Below are 18,282 nucleotides of genomic sequence, written 5' to 3' on the forward strand. Positions count from 1 at the left end.
CTCACCCCAGGCAATTCCCTAATACAAAGTCTCCTGCCCTATGCACAAACAGGTGGAAGACCATCAGGTCTGCTTCACGCATAGGAGAAAACGTGCCATGCTCGAGGCAGTGAGGAAGTGAAGAATGTTGGTGGGAAGAGGGCAAGGGGTTTGAAAGTGCATATTGCAGACTTTTTGAAGTTCTCAGCACCTGTGCAGGTAGAAGAAAAGGGACGGTAAAGGGCTGGTGGCAGGGAAAAGGCAGATTCCTTAGATCCTGCGCATTGCAGGGCTTTGAAAGTAACACTGGGAGCTCCAGGCTCCAACAGAGGTGGCAAAGGTCAGTCTGGGTTTGGCTTCCAGAAACTGGCTCCCGGGTCCAGGTGAGCTGCAGCTACACTGCTATGCAGCTTGTAGGTGGTCTTTTGGGGCTTTGATGACACTGGCCTCAGACCCCAGATCTGCTTCCCTGGCCCTTCCTTGGATTTGAGGGCCTGAGGGCCTGGAGAAACGCTTCTTTGTGTTCTCCTTATGTGGAGGGTGGCACCAGAGCAGGTGGGGGCAGCTTCGGTAAGCCAGATGCCCTCAATTGTGAAGAGATATTGAGACACTGGCTTCAGAAGCTAGACCGGTCGCTCTGTGATCTTGTGGTTCTGGCAAAAGGCGTGGAATGAGAGGCATGATCTGACCAGGAGGCGCTTGGGACTCAAATGTGGGCCAGCAAGTTCCTATAATGTGGACCCCCAAACAAACAGGCTTCAGGGCTTCCTCGCTGTACCTGCAGACAAATGTTCCCTTTGGAACTATGAAGCCGGCTACTTCCACACTCAAGTCTGTATTAGCATCCAAAGGGTCCATGTCAGGAGCCCATGGGAACATGTGGCACACATGCCTGGCAGAACTACAGACACTCATCAGTGGACATCAAGTATTCAGGAAGTGTTTCTACGTTTGCTACTCTGTCATTGAAAAACAAATCCCAGGAAATCAAATATTTAACTGCTTTACTTAATAATGTCCCAAATCAGTCTCCCTGCCCTCAATGGGCTGTAAGCAGGCCTCTACTAGGAACTCTACGTGTCATCCTTGTCCTCCATCCGTCTGGTCCTCAGGGTGCTGGAGATGGGAGGAGCAGGGCCTGAGTAGTAAGACTGGGAAACAGCTCCTGTCCAGGCCTTTCACTCTGTGAGGGATATGATGACCAGAGTGAGGAAAAGAGGAAGAAAAGGGAGAAAAAGAAGTAACGAGGAGACACAGATGCTGGGGAAGGCTAAACTCTCATTGTGGTAACCGGAGATTCCAAACCACTAATTCAGCCATGTGTCTTCCCAAAGTCAAGCATATTTATGGGAGTAATGGATGAAATATGTAATATGTAATATGAGTACAGGTAACACCCACTGGGAAACTGGGCTAGGGGCTTCCAGAGCTGAAAGCACATTTGAGAATATTTACTTAGGTCTGTTTTTATCTCATCATTATTCAGCTTCTTCCTGTGTATGTTTTGTGATATACATGATAAATTAATATAGTAGTATGTGTATATCATTTATAAATAAATAAACATGTTGAGAAGGATGGACTTCCCTGGCTGCTCAGATGGTAAAGAATTAGTCTGCAATGCAGGAGACCCGGGTTTGACCCCTGGGTTGGGAAGATCCCCTGGAGAAGGGAATGGCAATCCACCCCAGCATTCTTGCCTGGACAATCCCATGGCCAGAGGAGCTTGGCAGGCTACAGTCCATGGGATTGCAAAAATAGGATACGACTGAGCGACTAACACTTTCACTTTTTTTCATGTTGAGGAAGGTATGCTCAAATATTTTCTATTGATGGGGTACATGATCAAAAGAGCTTAGAGACTACTCAACTAGAATGATGACAAAAACCATTAAAGACTCCACCATGCTTCCTAGGAAGGCCTGGGGCCTCACGAGGGGCCTCTACCAGGTTGGCTTAATATAGAAGGAAAAGTCAACTCTCAGCTGGGAAAGCCCTAGCTTTTCTCTAGTGCCTCGGGATCATTTAAAGAAAAAATCATATGCATTTTCGTGAAACAGGAAAAATATTATTATATGACTGTTACTATCTAAACTCACAGTTCACTTCAGTTCAGTCGCTCAGTCGTGTCTGACTCTTTGCGACCCCATGAATCACAGCACGCCAGGCCTCCCTGTCCATCACCAACTCCCGGAGTTCACTTGATGGACATGACTCTAAACTCACAAACAGCGTCTAAAAAAAGTTGTATCATCGTGGGCCTGACCTATGCAATTGCGGCCCCTGAAATGCAAGTGGAATTAGAACACAGCCCATGTCCTGCTCACCGTGTGCCTCGAGAGGGATGTCTCTGCCCCCAGGATGGGGAGTCATTTACTCTCATAAAGGTGTTGCATGGATTACCAACAGCCCTGCTGCTGCTTTTTTTTTCTTTATTTGAATATAATTTTCTAACGAGTTTTGCTTTCATAAATACAGTTTATTGCTTGGTTTGTCTTTGCCTAACACTAATTTTGAGTTTCCAGCCCTGGAGAGTGTGCCTCATGGTGGGGGTGGCAGAATGGGGTCCCGGCTTCAGCAGGTGCCGCTCTTCAAAACACAGTTCCCCTCCCCCAAGGCAGAGAACTCAAAAGCTGAATATTATTTTTGGCCCCTGTGTCTCAGAGACATCCCAGTCAGACATCTGACCAAGCAAGTTGTTCCACAACGGAAACACAGCTAACACTTCAGTCCAGCCTATGTCGGGGGCAGCCTGTTGCCTGTGGCCTGCATCAGTCTCCACTGGACACAGCCATCCAGTTATGGAAGGTGCCGTTTCACTCCGCTGAAACCACCGTGGAATAATGCAATCCTTTCAAATACAGCCCCATGGGCTCAGAGCTGTCCACACAAGTCCCCGCTCACTCTTCTCCTCTTGCAAACTCCACCGATCTATTTATTGGGAAATGTGATGTTTTTCCCTCCAAATGTCGTCTCCCTCTTAGGGAGTGATGTTGCTTCCTGGCTATTGGTTAGCAGCAAGAAAGGCAGCAGTGCTGGGTCTCTGCAGGCGGTCTCTGTGGTTCCTGGGATCCTCAAGCGTCGGTCTTGGGTTCCTTTATCGATTTGACAAACTCCTTGACCTCCTCTTCCAAGACCTTGTTCCTCTTCTCCACATCCTCCCGGCAGCGTTCCACGTTGCGGAGGCTGATTTCCAAGGCTGCTGACTTCTTCTTCTCATTCTCCAGTTCTTCATTGAGCCTCACCACCTTAGCCCACACGTCATAATTTTCCTTCTCGAGGCTATGAAGAAGGGAAGAAAAGAATGGGATGACAAGGCATGACCTCTAGACTCTCCCTCCGGCCTTGCCCACTGCCACCCTGTCCGTTTCACCTTCCATATCACAAGACCCATCTCCAGCCTGTGCCTCCTAGTGTGTCCCACCCCAGACAGGAGGACTTCCCAGTAAAGCTGAACTCCCACAGCATGTTCCCGCTCCTCTTTCGTCATTTATCATCCATCCTGTGACATCTCGTGTTGTTTTTCATGTCGTTTTGTGTTTTGTATCTTCTACCACCCTATAAAGTCTTTGAATGAAGATACCACCTCTAATACTTAGAGCCCACTAGCGTCTTACATCTGTCCTGCTCTGTGGAAGTGTTGATTGACAGCTGAACCTCACCCAGATTCCATGTGTACGGATCCCCAGCCCCTGTGTAGGGATCCCCAGCCCCTGTGTACACATGTGTGCCTTCTCATCCTGCTCCACGCAGACCATGGATCAGAGCCTTCTCTCATGAAGGCTCCTGGAGACCAAGATTTGGAGAATCCAGGGAGCTGCCCTTTGAGAGCAATGGTCTTTCCAGCCCCACCCACACTTCTGAATCCTATTCAAAGTGCAAGATCTACTGGATTACTGAATTCCCAGGATTTTCACTGTTACTGCCCCAAATCTTGGTCTCATCCCAGGTGCCTGTCTGTCCCCCTTCAGGCTGTGCTGAATTAACCCTTGAAAAATGAGCGTATATATGACATTTTTAAACCATGGTAGGGAATTTCAGGCCTGTGAGGAGAATGTGATTAGAAAAGTCACTTCAGAGTTTCATTCTGTGAGATACTGCCTCCATGCTACCCAATGGCAGAGACATTCTTAAATGGAGACTTGAGCTCCTGTTTGAGCCCATCCCTGGGCTCCCCTGGTAGCTCAGATGATAAGGAATCTGCCTGCAATGCAGGAGACCCATCTACAGCGTGTGCAGGGGATCCCGGTTCAATCCCTGGGTCGGGAAGATCCCCTGAAGAAGGGAATGGCAACCTACTCCACTATTCTTGCCTGGTGAATTCCATGGACAAAGGAGCTTGGCGGGCTACTGTCCATGGGGTTGCAAAGAGTTGAACACAACTGAGCAACTAACACTTTCACTGGCTTCTAACTTCACAGGCCCGGTCGATGCTGCACGTAATGGCCTCTCATCAGAGTATTGCCTACCATTGCCCATTTCTTCTTAAAGCCAAATTAGACATTCCTCTGGAATCCACATTGCAGGAAGATTCTTTCCCATCTTCCCTAGTGACTCAGACAGTATACAATCTACCTGCAACGTGGGAAACCCAGGTTTGATCCCTGATTTGGGAAGATACTTGGCAGGAGGAAACGGCAACCCACTCCAGTATTCTTGTCTAGGCAATCCTATGGACAGAGGAGTCTGGTGGGTTACAGTCCATGGGGTTGCAAAGAGTCAGACACGACTGACTGAGTAGCACTTTTACTTTCTGTAATCCTACTCATCACAAATCTAATTTTCTTCTCACAGTTCTCCACATCCCTCTTGTTCAGAGGGCAACCTCACGAGACACTGCTAGATCTTGACCACTGATTCCAGTGGTGGAGAGGTAGAATCTGAGTGGGCTCGGGAGGGTGGCTGACCCGGGTTCAAATCCCAGCCCCATCAATGATTAGCTGTGCAATCTTTAGGAACCTTTTTATACTTCCCAAACTCTTATTTCTTCCGTAAAATGAGGGTATTACCTATTTCACCTCATTACTGAAGGGATTATATGAGAAGGGATGTCTGAAGCATGAAGATTAGAGAAAGTATTATAGACTGAGTCCTCTTTCTTCTCCCATGGAGGAGTTGGGAGTCCCCACCCCCCACCCAATTTTGGATTCAGAAGACTTTGTCCCCTTCAGGAGGAGTGGCCACCTTAATAAATATTTGCAGAGTTGGTGAATGACATTAATACAAAAAAGTTTTTAAATTTCTCTTAATGTTTTAGGGCAAATGCATGAGACTCTTTGCGATCCCATGGACTGCAGTCCTCTAGGCTCCTGTGTCCATGGAATTTTCCAGGCAAGAATACCGGAGTGGGTTGCCATTTCCTCCTCCAGGGAATCTTTCCAACCCAGGGATTGAATCTGCCTCCCATGTGTCTCCTGCATTGGCAGGCACATTCTTTACCACTACTCTACCTGGGAAGCTCCTATTAAGGCACGTTGATGCTTAAACAATCACTTTTTGGAAATAGCTGGTTAAGCTACTTAAGCTACATACTTACTTTTCCACGAATTTAATCTAAAGTTTAGTGTTTTCACTAATTTGGTCATCTCCTCAATCTTTTTGCCCTTTTTCTTCATTAGGCCAGACTACTTACTATAGAATCTGTCGTCTATAATTGAAGTTTCATGATGTCACTCCTTTGGCAGAGAAAAATCCCTATTTGCTTTTAATATGGAAACCAAGTGGCTGCCCAAGCCCCTCTGGGATTGACTTACTTTTCAATCTGTTCCTCGTACATTTGCTTCTGTGTTTCTATTTCCTTTCGCAGCTCCTGGACCATCCTCTGCAAAGATTCAAGTTCGTCTTCACCAGAGATTTTTTTCCCAGGCCCAGTTTCAGAGTTTAGGCTGGCAAGAGCATCTCTCTTGGAGTCACAGGCCTGGGGTGAGAGTGTACTGGCTTCATCCCCAGGCGACCCGGGCTGGGTGGGGACATTATCATAGGTGGAAGTTCGCTGGGAGTCGAAAAGCTGCGGCACACCTTGAGACATCGTTCTCCTGTGCCCATCCCCAGCCTTCGCCTCCAAAGAAGATGACCAGAATTCATTTTTAAATATCTCTGTTTTGCAGCTGTTGGCACCTTGCAAAGCAGAGGTCAAGAAGCATTTCCGGTTTGGGAGCGTCTGAGTCCTTTTTCGTGATTGCGGCTTCCAATCCCCTGGCTTGTCCCTGGATGCTTTGTCTTCTAGACACCCATCGTTTGGCTGTTGTCCAGTGGGGCTGGTTGCATCTGAGTCACTGGCCTGAAAAAAAAAAATGGCCATGGATGTTACATGGGTTTTTGTCACATGTGTCATGTTCTCAGGATGAGAAACTTGAAAGAAGGCATCTCCTGGGTGCGCATCTATGAAACTCCAGAAGACCGTCTCTTTTATTTCCTTGGTATTTTCTTTATTATTGTATTTTAGATTAGAGGATAAATACTTAACAATATTGTGATGGTCTTTGCCACACATAAACATGAATTGGCCACAGGTATACATATGTCCCTTCCTTCCTGAATCCCCCTTCCATCGTCCACCCCATCCCACCCCTCTAAATTGTCAGAGAGCACTTTGAGTTCCCTGCATCTTACATTAGACTCCCAGTGGCTATGTATTTTACATACGACAATGTATATGTTTCAATGCTATTCTCTCAAATCATCCCCCCTCTCCTTCCCCCACTGTGTCCAAAAGTCTGTTCTTTATGACTGTATCTCTTTTGCTGTCCTGCATATAGGGTTGTCAATACTATCTTTCTAGATTCCATATATATGTATTAATATATGACCTTTATGACTTACTTGACTCTGCATAATAAGCTCTAGGTTCATCCACCTCATTAGAACTGACTCAAATGCATTCCTTTTTATAGCTGAGTAATATTCTATTGTGTATATGTACCACAACTTCTTTACCCATTATCTGTCGATGGACATCCAGGTTGCTTCTATGTCCTAGCTATTGTAAATAGTACTGCAATGAACATTTGAGTACCTGTGTATTTTTCAGTTATGGTTTCCTCAGGATATATGTCCAGTAGTGGGATTGCTGGGTTGTATGGTAGTTTTATTCCTAGTTTATTAAGGAATCTCCAGATTGTTCTTCATAGAGGCTGTATCAATTTGCATTCCCACAAACAGTGTAGAAGGGTTCCCTTTTCTCCCCACTCTCTAGCATTTATCATTTGTAGATTTTTTGATGATGACCATTCTGACTGGTGTAAGATGATACCTGATTGTAGTTTTGATTGGCATTTCTCTAATAATGAGCAATGTTGAGCATCTTTTCATGTGTTTCTTAGCTATCTATATGTCTTCTTTGGGGAAATGTCTGTTTAGGTAAGAAGACCATCTCTTAATTTGTCACATTAGTTGATTTTCTGCCAGGCACTTTTTTCAGAAGAATATTACATTAATACTTGAAGGAACTCGTGCTCTAGAAGTGAAATGCTGACTAAAATCAATTGCTTGTGGGAAGGAGTCTTAAAATAGGATCTTTTAAAATAACCTTAGAATGGGGAGGCTTTTCCATGACCAAAATCCAGAAGCCATAAAAGAAAAGTTTGATAAATTCAATCTACATGGGTTTCCATGATTTTCCAAATTAAAAGTAAGCCACAGAAATCACTACATGCTAAATCAAAAAAGAATTAACAAACTAACAAAAATATTTGCAATGCATATCACAGACAATAGGCTATTTTCCCTAATACATAAAGTTCATAAAATTTGAGAAGAAGACCAATAATCAATAGAGACATAGGCAAAGAACAAGGTCAGACAGTTTATGTAGGAAAATGCAACTGGCCCTTACACATATGACAACAATGTTTGGATTCTCTTACAACAGGAAAACTTCACAATTAAAATTAATGAAATATCAGTTCTTTCCTATCAGATGGGAACCCCCACCCCCTGAAAGCTAACATACTCTGCTGGGAAAAGTGTAGGGAAATAGATAATTTCATGCATCACTGGTGGAAGCACAAAAGAGGACAACCACTATTTAACAATTTTAATCAAAATTACATTACAAATCTATTTACTGACTCATCAATCCCACTTCGAGGAATTTATGCCAGAAATATATCTGTCTGAGCATTAAATAAAGCATGGTCAAGATTATTTATGGCATCCTTGTTTGTAGTATAAAGGAATAAAAGTAACCTGCTCATCTCTAGGGGCTGGCTGAGTAGATCGTGGTCCATGCACAGAATGGAATACCATGTGCGTGAGTCGCTCAGTCATGTCCGACTCTGTGACCACATGGACTGTGGTCTGCCAGGCTCCTCTGCCCATGGAATTCTCCAGGCAAGAATATTGGAGCGGGTTGCCATGCCCTTCTCTAGGGGATCTTCTTGACCCAGGGATCAAACCTAGGTCTTCTGCATTGCAGGCAGATTCTTTACCATCATACATCTGCCAAAAACACAGTTTATGAAGTTGCTGTCTATGTATTGACATGAAAATGTCTCCAGAGTATGCCATTAAACAGAAAACTTCAAGATACAGAGTAGCATGCATGTGTGCCTGTGTGTGTGTGTGTAAGGGGAGAGAATGAGTATGTTATACCTTGTATAAAAAGGGAGGTAAATAACAGTTTACATTCATATTTACTTATGTTTTCATAAAGGAACATTGGGAAGATGAAAAAGGAACTGATAAAGGCAGGGAAGAATGAGGTGGGTGGAGAGAGCAGAGGGAGCTGAAGTTCTAAACATATCTCTTTTTCTTTTGTTTTGATGTTTTTGTATCATGGATATATATGTTTAGATTAAATTAAGAAGAAAGAGAAAAAGACTGAGCCCTAAATGTAAAATCAGAAAATCAGGGCTCAAGCTGCACTGGAGGCTTCTAGCTTATCACCTGCGCCAGCAACCCCACCTGGAATCAGAAGGGCCTGGGCCCTGAGATGCAAACTCGGTCTAAGTCCCACTCTCCTGCCATTCTAGTACCATCACCTTGGGCTAGCGGGTCCACCTCCCTGAGCCTCAGCACCTCAGCTATCAGATGTATAAGATAAATTCTGCCCTACAGAGGAAGGGTGACGACTCCACACGTGATCTATTCAAGGTCTCCAGCACAGTGCCTCTCTTTAGTGTTACACTAAGTACAGAAACCTGTCAAATGAGCAAAATGGCCACTCTCAAGGACGTCCAGGATGATTTCACTATATGAAGTAGGAACATTCCTAAATATTAATTTGATTTTAGAGTATTAGTAAGATGCACTGTATCCAGACAGGCATCATCCAGGAAAAAAATCACAACCACCACCACCTTTTTTTCAGTACTTTCTTCACCATCCACAGGATTAACAGTACTGAAGGCAGCTGACAGCACCTGGTCAACCGGGACTTTTAGATTCATTACTTGGTCACACATCAAGAATCAAGCTGCTACGTAAAGTTCACATGTTCTTTTAAAAAATATTTGTTTCTCTAAAGATGTAAAAATAGCTGAGCTTTGTAAATTGTTGGCCTTACTCTAAATTTCAGAGTCTGCAGAGTTTTTTGACATTGTGAACGTGAGCCGCAATCCTTCAGTACAAATGAGGGGTTGACATTGCTGAGACAGCTTATCAGGGAAAGGGAAATAATACACAAACACATCACATACTCTGAGAAAGAAATCACGTTTCATGGCTCAGCAGGAAACCAGTTCTCTCTGGACTTTCACCCGGAATTTTCAACAACTCTCACTGAAACATTTACACTGTGGTATACATTAATTTCCCTATCAAACTTCCCTGGACTGCATTTGAAAGGGTTTCCTTTTTAATGTGGGCTTCAGTGAGGACTCCCATTGCTCAGTCACTGAAGGGTGGGCACACATGTCACTAATCTCATCTCCAGGATACCAACAGAAACTAGATTTTGAAAGATGCCAGGCTTTCAAGATGCATTCAAATGAGTCTATACCAGCTGCGCCCACTGCCATAGCATCTCCCAGGACTCCCCAGACTGCCAGCCCAGAGCAGCTCTTACATGGAATGACCTGGACTGAGGGAAGAGTTGGATGGAAAGAGGAAGGTTTTCTACACCTTACCATGTTACTTACACTGTCAGTCCTAGAAATTGGAGGGTCCTCAGTGGCATCCCAGCCCACAGAGCTTCGTGCAACTGGAGGTTTCTTGGGGTCATTTTGGGGGGCAGGGGGTGACAAAGGTGCGTCCTTGGACTTGGGGAAAAGGACTTCGTGGTCTCTGATCATCATGGTCATCACTCTTTGGATTTGAGGAGTCCCTGAAAGAAAGAAGAAAGAGATTTGTAGTGCAAGACCATGGGCAGGGGGCAGGCAGTCCTCAAGGGTCTCCACCCATGAAATGTCACTAAACTTGACTCTAAAACCACATGGCCCCCACAGACTTCAGTTATTCCTCACAGAATCCTTCTTAATTGCTTGGGATAGGGGATCCTGAAAAGGATGAGACAGAAGGATATGGGACTGGGGTGAAAAAGGGTTGTTTTCAGCCTATAGTCCTCTGCATCATCTTTGATTAGGAAGTAGGGACTACAACAAGAAAAAAAACGAAGACATCTTTCTCTCCTGATGTGGTCCTCAATATGACATCTGATTTCTTACTGCACACATACCTAATGTGTGCCAAGCGTACTGCCTCCCCGAAATTACGGCAGACATCAATACTCTGTGTCAGAACTCTTGTTCACTGAACTAAGACACAGCCTCAGAAGTCTTTTCAGCACAGCTTTACACGTAGCCTCTTGCTGAGGTGTCTTATAAAATTACATTTGTTCGTACTCTCTGGTTAAGGGTGTTTAAAAATACTAAAAGACTAAGAAACACCAGCTAAATGTTTTTGTGCTAGCCTACCATACTGTGTGATGACTGGTAAATCTCTAACCTCTCTGCTCTGCTGTGACCCAGAAAATAAACTGCCTGCTGATTTCACAGGGTTATTTTACAACTCAGATAAGATAATCTACAGAAAACTCTCAGCAAATTGCAGAGCAATTTGGTAGTGATGTCACTGTTATTACTTCCTCTGCCCCTGCCATCACCATGGGACCAGCGGTACCTCTCATGATCACAGCAGGGTCCTCGACCTTCGACCTGATGAGATTCACACCAATCACAGTAGCCAGATTGTCCACACTCATTTTGTTAACTCCACAGTTCAGCTGGATTTCATGGAGGAACCTGCGGGCAGCCAGGATATCCCAGAGTGGGGGACAAGAAGTTGCCACAAGGAAGTACTTCCAGGTACCACAGAGGTATGTCTCAGCTCTTTCCTCCTGGTCTCAGGAATGGGACCAGTCTGCTTTGACTACAGGAATTTGGTTTTGTCTCGAAAGATTCAAGATCAAGGCAGACAAGAAACAAGCAGCCCAGCTGCTGAGGGTGGTGTAGGGGTCAAGGGTGGCTAGGAAGTTACATTGGCACAAAGCAGGGTCCAGTGCAAGGAGCTAAGAGGAGATGAGAAAGACTAAAATGGGTGCGGACCATGCCTAGTCTTCACTTTACAGGCTTATCTCCCAGGCTTTCTGTACATCCCAGCTGAGTCTCCAGAGAAGAAAATGTTATAGTGAGATTTCATAAATGGGAATTCATGATCCCTCCGTGCTCTCATCCTCAGAGTACACCACCGAGCATCTCAAATTTTCAGCAGGTGCTCAAAAACTAACAATGAGTTTTCACTATAATTCTACCCAGCTGAGGCATGAAGCTCTCAGACTCATTATTAAAAAAAAAAAAAAAAAAAAAACAACTCTGAAAAGATCAGCAAAGGGATTTCTAAATACTATCTCTAAAAAACACTTTTAAAGGAATAGGCTGAAACAATATAAAATTCCCAATATGGAGAAATTCTCAGAGAAGGGTGTGGTGTCCAAATGAGAAAACTTTATGGAATATTACAGAGTCATATATAACCCTATTTTGCAACATAGGAAAATTCTCAAACTATAATGTTTAGCCAAAAGAAGCAGCTTACAAATATATATATATATATTATTAACATATATACATATTTCTAATTTGGTATAAAAATTGTTTCCCTATTATTTATATTGATAGATGTGAAGATGTAGCACAGAGACAACAACATTCAGAAGGAAACACATTCAAATGTTAATAGTGATTTTTGCTGGGTGAGTGGACTTGGGGTAATTTTTGTTTATATACAGTATTTTGTATTTTGCTGGTTTCCAAACCAAGCATGTATCTCTTCTATAATTTGGAAACTATAGAAAATATAAAAAAAAATAATAAAGAGAAATTCAGCTATGTCTGGGATGGAGATCCAGGTTCCCAACTCAGCCTGATCTGGGTCAATCTACTTACTGTGTGTTGCCGCAAAGTCAGCACACAGCAGGTCCTCAGAAAGGGAACTAAGAAAGATAGCCTGGAATGAATGCCTCTGGGTACTAAGTTATGATCCAGAGTCAGGAAAATGGGAGATAATTCTAGAAAATTTTAAGGATTTTGGGTTCTAATGTCTGTTCCAGGATTCTGGGCAGCCTTGGAGTAGGTTTGAAGGAAGACGTATGTTTCCTTTTTGTGTTGATCAGATTTTCAGGGGATCCTTTAAATTATCTTGGGGTCACAGGAAAACTACCTCAGTGGTCTGTGAATAGAGCTGATCTTCCAAAGGTCTGGACCAGAATCTCTTGAGTTCACAGAGATCCTCTTTCCTCCTCTAACTGGGGGCCTCTTTCTGGTGTGGCTGAAAATTATGGAGCTGATTCCAGGGGCCTCTTACCTGCAGATGTAGCTCAGGAGGCTATAGTTGTCTCGGGGAAGAATAGAAAGCTGTTTTATCAACTCCTGCTGGGCCTGGGAAGAGATTTCAACACCAGTGAATGAGGCTGCTCACTTGCCAGCAATGGGACCCTGGAACATAACTGGGGTTCATCTCTGCAGGAGCAACGCTTTGGCAGTCAATCCTATCTGTCACCATAGTTTTCTATGTTTTTTTAAAAAATGTTTCATTTTGAAATAACTATAAATCCACAGGAAGCTGCAAAAACAGCACGGAGATGCTCATTGCTTTTAGTACAGTGTATTTCTTTATTCATCTGCAATTATGCTCTCCTCCCCAACTCAGAGGTACTCTAAGGCAAGAACTAAGTGATAACCATACTCACAATAATTGTTTGTTTCATAAATGCTAGAGATGTAACACTCCAATAAAGAATTGGACCAGAACCAAATGCCCCCAAGTAACTTCAAATGTATTGAGAAGGAGGATGCTTCTGAGAACTGGGATTTCAAGCAATATGGTTTTCCTGGAACACACTGGGACACAAAGCCAGGATGACCAACCTGGAGGGCAGGTGAGAGGTCTGAAGGTTAGAGCTCCATGATGACAATGAATGTCATAGAGAGTCATACAAGGAGAGCATGTGCCAGGAAGAAGAAAGACTGCAAACTTTCTTTCCTGTTTTCACTCATAGTACCTGCAGGGGCTGCCATCACTATTTTTTAAAGATTTTTTTTAAGTGTGGATCATTATTAAAGTATTTATTGAATTTGTTACATTGTTGCTTCTGTTTTATGTTTTGATTGTTTCTGGCTGCAAGGCATGTGGAATCTTAGCTCCCTAACCAGGGATGGAACCCACATCCCCTGCATTGGAAAGTGAAGTCTTAACCCCTGGACCACCAGGGAAGTCCCGAATCAATAATTTTAAAATGTGACTCACTTGTGACACATATCCTTTGGTTCTCCAAACGATCCTGTTATGAAACCTAAGTTTGTACTGTCTACTATAACAGCAACTTGCCGCATGTGACTATTATAAAATACAATAAAATTAGAAATTTCGTTCCTTAGTTGTACTAGCCACATTTCAAGTACCTAGTGGCCACATACAATGAGCAGTTACTACATTGGATGGTGCAGCTATGTAACAGTTCAATCATTGTAGAAAGTTCTCTTGGTCTACGAAAATAAACTGAGTCTTACAGAAGATACATCATTTGCTATTAATAGCAAAATCAAAGTTAAATTTATTGCAAGTTTTTCTGTGCACCATTTTGCCAGAGAGAGCTTTTAGCTTAGTAGTGCTAAACACAAATCTCCCCCCACCCCCAACATGGGGAGTTAGACCCCTTTAATAGCTGTGTAATACAAACACATTCATGGACCATTTAGTTTTGCAAATCTTGATTAAAAACCATGAAGGTTTTATCGTTGTCAGTAGGGTTTTACTGGTTTCTTTTGCTGGTTGGTTAGTTTCTTTAACATGATTCTAATGTGGTTAACTGTTGATTCTAAGCTCTTTAAGGAAACAATTTACCTGAGGATCAAAACTCCTGCTGGTGAAGAGCTTTGTGATGTTGCAGACAGGAACTGTAGCCCTGCAGGCAGCTGTGGCTGAAATGAGCCAAGGAAAGTTCCTGTCCTTCCTCTCCCTGGCATATGTTCCTTATATACCCACGCCTGCCATGCATGGTATCACAAAGCTAGAACACTCGGACCCTGCATCTGCCCTCCAGGTTGGTCAGTCTGTCTTTCTGTTCCAGCAGGTTTCAGCAAGGCCATATTGCTTGAAACCTTCTCAGAAGCATCCTCCTTCTCTTACTAGCTTTAAAGTGACTTGAGGGTATTTGATGACAGTCCAGTTCTTTGTTGGCATGCAACATCCCATAAAGACTGTTACCATGATTGGCTTCATTCAACTTTTTGCTGTTGAGAAAGTTCTAGTTTAACAAAGTATCTCACCAAAAGGTCCACCCTTGACCCACTGTTGCCTGCCTAACAGACTAGTGTTCAGTAACCATTACCTTCTTCTAAAGTAGGACAATTTACTCTAATGACATACAAACCTTTGCCTCATCTGAATTCATGAGCTGCCCACAGAGCAGGAACCCGTCGTACTGGCTCCAGGGAACGACGGGCTCTGGGAGGTCTCGGAGGTAGAGCTTCAGCAGGGAGGCCACCGTGTGGACATCTGTATCTCTGGAAGAAAATAAGCAATGCTTTTTGAAAGTAAAGTTTCAGAATTCTCCTCACCTCCCTGCTGGTGATCCACTGAATAAAACCAGGTCCCCAAAAGGAAATTTTGCAAAGTAGACTCAGCAGCAGCAGCAGCAGCAGAGTTTGATAAAGATGCATTTGACTAAAATATTTTTGCTACTCCCCCTTCTGGAATAACAATCCCCGACACCATTTCCTTTATCTCTTCTATCTAAGAGCCTCAAAGATAAGTTGAAGGTCTACTTTTCCATTAAACCTGTTAAACTATCTAGCCTTCATTGCTTTCTTCTTTCTCTAAGTCACTTAGTATATTACAACTTAGCATTTTCTATGTAGTCTATAGTTTTTCACATGATAACTCATTTATAGCTATGGCCCATTGTTCTCTTTAATCCCTCAGAGAGTTTACATAGTTCTGGGCTTCATTCATATATTTACACGATCATTTATTCAACATTTACTCTCAACAGTAAGTGTTGAGAGAACCTACTAAGTTCAAGATACTATGTCAGATATAGGGATTTCAGCAGTGAACCTGAGAGACACATAAGACCCCTGTCTTCATGTAGTAACAAAGCTGTACAGACTCAAATGTTACCAGTCATTATAATACTGTGTGGTTAGTGCAAAGACAAGGGACATTCAGGACCTGGGACTGCATCGAAATGTAGAAAAGGGATATCCGACATAGAACTGAGGAGTCCTAGGAGACGCTTTAGAAAAAATTTGAAGGATGATGAGGAATTAGGGCATAGGCCAGGCAGCACGTTATCAACAAAGAGAATGGAGGCAAGACTGGGTAAACCGTGGCCCAGAAGCCAAATCTGGCCCATCGCCTTTATGTGTACATCCTGTGAGCTAAGAATGGGCTTTACATTTTCAAATAGTTGCGGGGGGGTCAAAAGAAGAATATTTCATGGCAAGTGAAAAATCATATGAAATTTGAAGTTCAGCATCCATAAATAAAGTGTTATAGGAACATAGCCATGCTCATTCATTTTTGTATTGTCTTCAGCTGATTTCATGCTATAAGAACAGAGTTGAGTAGCTGCAGTAAATATTGTCTGACCCACAAAGCCTAAATATTTTATTTGTGGCCCTTTAAGAAAAGTCTACTGATCCCTGGGGTTTATGGAGCTATTGCATTTATCCCACAGCTCTATAAGAGAAAATGAGTCTGAATATACCATAAACTTGAAGCTCAATAGTGAAAAAACATATGCTTATTTCATTCATATCAAGGAAAACTGGTCATGCACTCCACTGTTCAAAGCAGCACTATTTATAATAGCCAAGACATGGAAGCAACCTAAATGTCCATTGAAGATGAATGGATAAAGAAGATGTGCTACATATTTGCACAATGGAATGTTACTCTGCCTTTAAAAAAAAATATTATAATGCCATTTGCAGCAACATGGATGGATCTAGAGATTATACTAAGTAAAATAAGTCAGATAGAGAAAGACAAATATACGATGTTGCTTATATGTGGAATCTAAAACAATGGTACAAATGGACTTACTTACAAAACAGAAACAGACTCACAGACACAGAAACAAACGCATGGTTACCAAAGGAAGGAGGAGGGTTGGGGTAAATTGGGAGTCTGGGATTAACATATACACGCTGCTGCTGCTGCTGCTGCTGCTGCTAAGTCGCTTCAGTCGTGTCCGACTCTGTGCGACGCTATAGACGCCAGCCCACCAGGCTGCCCTGTCCCTGGGATTCTCCAGGCAAGAACACTGGAGTGGTTTGCCATTTCCTTCTCCAATGCATGCAAGTGAAAAGTGAAAGTGAAGTCGCGCAGTCATGTCAGACTCTTTGAGACCCCATGGACTGCAGCTTACCAGGCTCCTCCATCCATGGGACTCTCCAGGCAGGAGTACTGGAGTGGGGTGCCATTGCCTTCTCCGATACACACACTACTACATATAAAATAAGTAAACAAGGACTACTGCATAGCACAGGGAACTATAGTCCATATCTTGTAATAACCGATAATGGAAGAGAATCTGAAAAAGAATAGATATATGTGTGTGTGTAACTGAATCACTTGGCTGTACACTCGAAACTCTGTAATTCAACTATGCTTCGATTAAAAAAGAAAGAAAAAGAAAAACTCGTGTTTGTAAGAGACAGCCCCAGTAGTATTCTGAAAAGCTGTGATGTGGTAAAAGGTTCAGCTGATCTGAGTGCTTCCTGGACATCAGCAATGGGGGATACAGAAGTGGATGGGCTAGGTGGGAACCACTCTTGGAGGAGGGCCAGGAGGGGTGGATTTGGGCATGAGGAGGAGAAGGCAGGCATTTGAAGCCTCAGAAACCAGAACATCACAGCTTGACTGTGGAGCTCTCTGTCTTGACATTTCATGTAAATGTTTTCTCTTTGGTTTGTTTTGATGGCTGGTGGTTGGCGCTGCCTCCTGAAAAGTCTCCAGCCTTTGCAGCCCGTGAACTCTAACTCCAAAGCAGAACTCGAGCAAGCACAGGGCCCTGCCTCTGCTCCACTGCTGCCGTCAGGAAACCAGGGGTGGGGACTATTCACTTTAAGGTGGGGATTATGGAAAAGACTTCCCTGCTGAGTCACTGCCTAAAAATACCTTGGCAAAGCCCTAGCATCAAAATGCAAGAGAAGTTCCCCAGAAAATAGCATCTGATACTTTGCAGAGCAGCATTCTCCTAAGTCCAGAAATCTCCTTTGTCCCAGTGCCCCTGAATCACTGTCCACCCAACGGGCATCTCTGGTTTAATTGAAGCCCTTCCCATACCGCATATCTTCTAATCTTACTCTGCAAGTGCCCCTGGAATCCCCCTAAGTCCTGCCCCTCCTTTCCCCGCCCTGTTCCAGAAGGCCATCGTCTTTTGCCAGATTCTGCCCTAGCCCCTATTTGGCTTACAACTCCATTCTCCAATGCATCGTCCGTCATGTGGCACAGCCCCCAAAACTCAGAACACACCCACAGAACAAATATGGAAAACAAAGAATTTGAAATGAGAAAAATAGTATAGATGGTACATCAAGAACCAGAAAATTTTGAAGATAAACATAACAACAAAAAAGTCAAACTCTATAGATAGCTCAATCGGGAGAAGGTAATAGCCAACATTAGAAAAGAGAAAGGGACTGTAACCACAGATACAGGATTCATACTTTGAAGTTATCATCAAAAAACACAATTAGCCATCTAAATCATCATAGACTATTGCAACCCACTGAAAGCTTTCCAGTACATTTTGTCAAGGGAAGATAATTCTGCTTGGCTTGGCTAAATCCTTAGGCTTGTTTATTGTATCTCAGATTAAGTATCATTTTGGGGTGAAAGCAAAAATACTGGGTTGCC

The 18,282-nt window shown here is 43.4% G+C and overlaps 1 protein-coding gene across 6 annotated transcripts in view; it reads right to left on the reverse strand.

Moving 5' to 3' along the window:
- Nucleotides 1–2,394: 2,394 nt before the first annotated feature.
- The window catches only part of ARHGAP25 (Rho GTPase activating protein 25), a 94,848-nt gene continuing 78,960 nt past the window's right edge, over nt 2,395–18,282 (reverse strand). For all 6 annotated transcript variants that reach the window (XM_086326259.1, XM_086326261.1, XM_086326260.1 and 3 more), the window contains 6 exons: nt 14,789–14,921; nt 12,721–12,794; nt 11,038–11,159; nt 10,059–10,243; nt 5,733–6,259; nt 2,395–3,261 (listed from right to left, as the gene is read on the reverse strand). In XM_086326259.1, the coding sequence (XP_086182385.1) occupies nt 3,054–3,261; nt 5,733–6,259; nt 10,059–10,243; nt 11,038–11,159; nt 12,721–12,794; nt 14,789–14,921 (1,249 nt within the window). In that variant the 3' untranslated portion in view covers nt 2,395–3,053. The remainder of the gene's footprint in view (nt 3,262–5,732; nt 6,260–10,058; nt 10,244–11,037; nt 11,160–12,720; nt 12,795–14,788; nt 14,922–18,282) is intronic.

This window comes from Bos grunniens, chromosome 11 (assembly GCF_055505025.1).
Source record: "Bos grunniens cultivar Pamir isolate PY7600 chromosome 11, Bosgru_T2T1.0, whole genome shotgun sequence".
Lineage (NCBI taxonomy): Eukaryota > Metazoa > Chordata > Mammalia > Artiodactyla > Bovidae > Bos > Bos grunniens.